Source organism: Fulmarus glacialis, unplaced genomic scaffold (genome assembly GCF_000690835.1).
Source record: "Fulmarus glacialis isolate BGI_N327 unplaced genomic scaffold, ASM69083v1 scaffold14267, whole genome shotgun sequence".
Taxonomy (NCBI): Eukaryota; Metazoa; Chordata; class Aves; order Procellariiformes; family Procellariidae; genus Fulmarus; species Fulmarus glacialis.
The window spans coordinates 81,368-87,367 of NW_009222731.1; the positions used below are offsets into that span (position 1 = coordinate 81,368).

Here is a 6,000-nt window from a genome sequence, read left to right on the forward strand (position 1 = left end):
ACAAAGTTTTAGTGTATTAAATAGTTATAGTGTACTTGTAAAGGAGTAACAAGTATGTTTAGACATGTGTGTATATATGTGTATTTATGTTTCCATGCGTGTCTTTAAAATTTTGGACTGGCACTGCCTTCATGGAAATGTTGATGTATAGCAATGAATATGCGGGTTTGATACTTAACAATCAATATATGGTTTTATAAAAGCATTCATTTCTATTCTACAAGTGCTGAATAATTTTCACAGTATGTGATGTTGTAAAATAACCCTCTCTACAGTTATCATAGTAAGGCAAGACCTGAAGGAGATGACATTTCGATTTGACACTTTTCTACCTCAAGTATGCAAGGAAATTTGACATGTGACTTATCAATGCAAGAAATTTCTGATACACTTCTGATTAAATGAAACTGGCTAAAGAGAATTCTTTACATTTTTTTTCCATTTCTTTCTTTCTTCAAAGAGAAATAATATACAGAATATTATTTTGAAGACAACAAAGAGAAGACTTCCCCAGCTGATCTGTTGGTTATTCAGGTTTTCTGTGTGACTAATGTAGTAGTGACAAATGTAATGGGCTGGAAAATTTCAGTGAAACTGCTTAAAAATAGGTCAGTGTCTAATTGCACTGGCAGAGGTAAAGATAAGATAAGGTAAAGATAAGATAAAATGATGTTATGTAATTTGTTATAAGAAATTTTATAAGAAATCTCAAAAATAACATTTACAGGAAACAGTTGAGAAGTTTTCTTAAAGCTCAGGAATAGGGGAAATGTTTTCAAATAAGACATTTTGAAGACCATTCAGAACTGACATTTTGCTCAATCTGGTTCCAAATTAATGATGGGATCCCACTCATTTCCATAAAACTCTTGATTTTTTGAATTTATGTAAATCAGCATGTAATCAGACTTTCTCCTCCTTTTTTTTTAACATTTCTTGTAATTTTCACAACAGTTAAAGCACACAAGAAAATTACAATGTGCAATGCTAGGGAGGAAAAAGTAATTTAGATAGGATTTACTGTACTTTTTTTGCCACTACTTTTTTTGTCTTGGCTTAGGACACAAAAGAATAACTGATTCCAGAGAGAATATTTAGAAATTGTTCTTGGCAGAACTGCTGGTTTACCACTGTAAATTGTTCTACAAATTCAATGTGACTTTGATCAATATTAGGTTAAATCTCACCAACCATGAAATATGTGTGTAAACCTTGTATACTTTTGTCTAGTACAGTTTAACTCTGTCATTCATAAGAAGATGTCTCTCCTGCATGAGGCTTCCAAGACATTCTCCGCTTTTGTGAAGTTGTGAATCCTTTAAAAATGGCTCTGTGTAGTCTTAGGGAAAAAAAAAAAGAAAGAGCCAAACATATTAAAATATTTCTTTTCAATCCAATAGGAATATTACATAGTATAACTGTTGAATGTAAAAGCAGTGCCCATAAACTGTGATGTAGTTTAAAAAAAAAAAAACTGAAAAAACAAATAGAAATGGGCAACAGAATGGTGTTTTTTTCAAGTACATATAGTGGTAGGATTAATTCGTCAACATAATTTACCCAATATTTGGTCTAATGCAGAGGTGACATGTTATCTGAGTACTGTATAATTCTATATGTGGAGGTCATCTACTCTGTATCCATACTGTATGCCATTTTCACTATAATGATATTTTTCCCTTCCTATTTTGCACAATTTTGTTTAAAACCTTCAATTTACTTCTTTCTTACTCTCCAGACATCTCCTCTCCGTTGGAAAATTTTAAACCTCATGCTTTATTTTAGACTATTTCTTCAAAGATTACTGTTCTAAGTAATTTCAGTAATAAGAATCTTAAATACCAAGAGGTAACACTGAGTACTTACTGTTCATTGAATTAATGTGAGAAGAAACCTTTACGGATAATTCTGTTTCTGATGGTACTTACTGTGAGGAGGAAGCAACAGGGTTATTTTTAGGTCCTTTGAATAGAAATAAAGCTACATGACAAGACACAATGCAGATACAAAAAGTGACAGAGGCAAACTAAATGAACCAGAAAGTTCAGTGCATCTTCAAATCTTAGCATCCTACTCCAAATCTGGTGCAGCAGAGTTCACTTATAACTTACTTGTTGACCGGAAACCTTAGGAATTTTGAACTTGTAGAGTGCAATCAGCTGAAAAAAAAGCCTAAGCCAAAATTATAGAACTAAATTATAAAGCTAACAGATGATATGTCTGGAAATGGCTACTATCGATAAAGAATGGCAGCTAACATGAGCTGTTTGCTTTAGGACAGAATTATTTTTTTTTTCTTCTTTTTTTTTTGAAGAACTGAATGCTGGTTTTTGATTTTTTTTTTTTTTTTTTACATCCAAGTTTCTAGAGGAGACTGTTGGTGAATGCTATAATTCATGATGACGTATTGAGTCTAATTTGTCTGCTTTGTCTGATTTTCCGTGTATTTATTCCAAACTGATTCTGATTCCTCTGACCTCTCTGCATTAAAGAATGCATTGTGTGTGGTGGGAATGTCATTAAAGTCTCCACCCCTTAAAACTGACACAAAGAACTCATTGAAGTCCTTTGCTATGCCCTGTAATCCCCAAGTTCCCTCTTTACACCTCTGTTATCAAGCAGTTGCCCTAACTCTGTCTTTGGCTTTGTGCTTTTGATTCATTCAAAACTTTCTACTATCATTTTCAGCATATTTTGCAGGGAGGTCACCAAAAATTCTTTACCAGCCTTCCTAATTTCCTGTTTATATCTAATCTGCCATTTTTATGTGTTTTCCTGTTCTTGCCCATTTGAGTAAACTTCATTTCTTAAATACTGACCTTTTCCCTATGACAGTGTACTTAATTTCCCTACTGATTCATGCAGGGGTGTTTCTTTGGGGTTTTGGGTTTGGTTTTGGGTGGTTTTTTGGGTGAGGGGGGTTTGGTGTTTTTTCATTTGTTTTGGGGTGCGGTTTTTGGGGGAGGGGGGTGGTGGTGGGGTGGGTGGTTTGTTGTTCTAATTGCGGCATTCATTTTACCTGGATATCTAATGCAATATTTCTAAATATTCTTCTGGATCCTTTTGAGGGACTTGCTTTTTGAGATGCTTCTAGTTTTTTCCTGCTTTCTGCTTTTTGTTTGTTTGTTTGTTAAGGGTTTTTTTTCCTTTTCTTGGTTTTGGGGTTGTTTGGGGTTTTTTAACTGCTTTTGGTAATTTTCACATAGTTCCCTTTCTTGAAATTGGTATCTTTTGTTTTGGATTTGTTTGGCCTGATCTCTCACACAACAATGCTAAATCCTATTGCATTATTGTCTACAAAGCTACTAGAGCTATACTGGAGCTATACAGAGCAGCTCTCTACTAATAATTTTGAAGAGGGCCCTGTGCACCACTAATGATTCAAAGACTGTTTGTTCCAAAAGGCAGTCATTTATCATATCCCAAAATACGATCTCTACATCACTTTTTGATAAGACATCGATCCAGTCTATACATGGCTTCTCTAATCTCACACAACATTTCATGACTGATATTGTCACTTTGATCAGGTGGTCAGCAGTTCAATCCTAGTATTACATTTTTATAATTAGATTCTGAAATTTCTTACCTGTGGAGATTCCATCACACTTTTCTTTTCTTGTAATACTTTCATGCTATTACATTTTGTATTATCCTTTACATACTACCCTTCTGCTGTATGTCCTACATTGCCATTCTTACAAAGTTGGTAGCCTGACAATGCTCTGTCCTACTGATTATTCTCCTTCCACCAGGAGATATGTGTATTATTTTGGGATGGTTCATTGATGACTTGTCTTCACTCCCCCATCTTAATTTTATGTTCCTAGCATTGGTGTAGAAGCACTTGAAAGTTTTGCTTAAGGATGTGCCAATAAATTAATGGTGGTTTAATGACCCTTCCTTATTTATCCTGATTGTACTTTTTATCCCCAACCCCCCCCAGCCTTTTCTGAGGCACACTGAATATTAGTTACATATGCTGCAGTGGCATGTCAGTCTGAACCAGGAGCTGTTCCATGCTCGTTGGCTTTCCTCTGCTTTCTGTTCTAAAACCTTTTTAATTTCTGCGTCAGCAGCCAGATTCTGTTACTGTTAAGGTGCAGTCTGTCCTTCCCTGCACATGTTCTTCCTGTTCAAGAAGTTTCCCCAGTTCCTAATACACTTAAGTCCCTTCCCACCTACACTGTTGTCTTGTCCTTGGAGGCTTGGGATCTCTTTGAAAACGGAAAGTGTCTTTTTATACTATGGGTACAGAATACAGTGAAAACAAGAGGAAGACCAAATATTTTCAGCCTTCGGAGCTACCCATGAATCTCATACTCGGTGGACAGAGCAATGAAGGGGATGGCTGGGACATTGCCCTGGTGTTTTAGGCAGATAAACATAGATTGTATAAGTCCTGAGAAACAAGAAGGTGTAAAGATGTTACAGACTCCAGAACAGGTATCAAATATATTTCAGCCAGAGTAATGAATAAGTCCATAATTTGAAAGATATTATGCATTACAGGCAAAGTGGGACCAAATAACAGCAATTAATGGTAAAGAGAAATGGGGAAAAGAGGTGTGATTGCTGTGTGGCATAATGAATTGTTAGGTCCACTGACGCGTGACAGAGTGGTGCAGCTCAGAGCGAGCCCTCAAACTGGAAGGTGTCTTCTCTACAGACTGCATCAGAAGTGTACAAAAAGCCAATAGAAAATTTGGTTCTTGTACTTGAATATAGCATCAGAGACAGAGAAAGGATTTTCATTCTCTTTGATGATATCTTCACCTGCAGAGCATATTCGTTTTAATGTGTGATCATGTCGATGAGATGGACGTGAACATAGTCTGGTATTTGTTTTCTAATCTTGAAAAGTTTTCTGTTCTTCCATCTTTCCTTGCATTAAAGTGATACCCAAAATCTCCAAACTGATGTCATTTTAAGGAATATAGATGTGGTTTACTGGGGTCCCCAGGTATATCCCATAGCATTTCTTGTTTGATTGTGTAAGTATCCCATCTAGTTCATAAGTGACTGCAGTAAGCCTTGTAAGTATTTTTAATCCTCCCATGCTTATAGTTAATGTAGCCATGCTACTCTTTGTATCAAAATTCAGAAAACTTCCAGGAATTATTTTGCTGTTATTTTAGGCAAAATAACGTATATAAAACCGAAAAGGATTCCTCAAGGATAGTTCAAAATTTTGAAGACTAAAATGTAGATTACTTCTCAGGAAATTTAATTGTAATTAATGTTAAGTGATTTCTTCTTTTCTTGTCAACAGGAAGATTCGGCCGACTGCGGTGGTGTCTCTGGTCTGAGTCCATCACTGTGGTCTATGGTAGGAATTCAGTTGGTTCTGCTTTGGCTGTTATCTGGCAGCAGACACTGCCAGTTATGACCTTGCTAAACCAAAACCTGCATAACTTAATCAAGACCTGGCCAAAACGATAGCCTCAGTTTCATTTTAAAAAGGGTCAGCTATTCAGACAGCAGCAGAACAGCAGTGCTCGTGTCTGGTTATCACTCATTGTGAGACTCATAAAGGCACCCACAGTGGCTGCATGTTGGAGTGTCAGATCCTTAAACGTGTGTGAATGCTGCATCATCTATGCCATCCAAACAGAATTCTGTATGTGCTCCATTGGGGAATCTAAGATTTTTTTTTTTATTATTTATTTGTTTGTTGTTGTAATCTTGACTTCATGTAAAAGGGCTCCCCTGATAATAGCTTATGTATATGATTTTCATTTCTTTTAAGCTTTGGATATCTTGAAGATTTATATTCTTTTACATGAACAGTTATTTAAAAAAAAAAAAAAAGAAAAAAGAAAACGTACTCCCCAATATACATTACTAGCACCATGATGGCTGCTTTGAACATCAGCTTTGTCCAAACTAATTGGGTAAAATGAAAATATTGGCTAATCTTCATCAGAAGTTCAGCATGATTGAAATGCTTTATGATGAGTGGTTTATTCTTCCAAAATGAATCATGTAGCCAGCGAAATT

At 35.7% G+C, this 6,000-nt stretch overlaps 1 protein-coding gene across 1 annotated transcript in view; it reads left to right on the forward strand.

Moving 5' to 3' along the window:
* CACNA2D1 (calcium channel, voltage-dependent, alpha 2/delta subunit 1) overlaps positions 1–5,800 on the forward strand; it is a gene marked incomplete at its 5' end in the record, with an annotated part of 84,499 nt that extends 78,699 nt beyond the window's left edge. Inside the window, one exon of the mRNA XM_009581563.1 lies at positions 5,273–5,800. Coding sequence (XP_009579858.1) covers positions 5,273–5,389 — 117 coding nt within the window. The remainder of the gene's footprint in view (positions 1–5,272) is intronic.
* Positions 5,801–6,000: the final 200 nt, after the last annotated feature.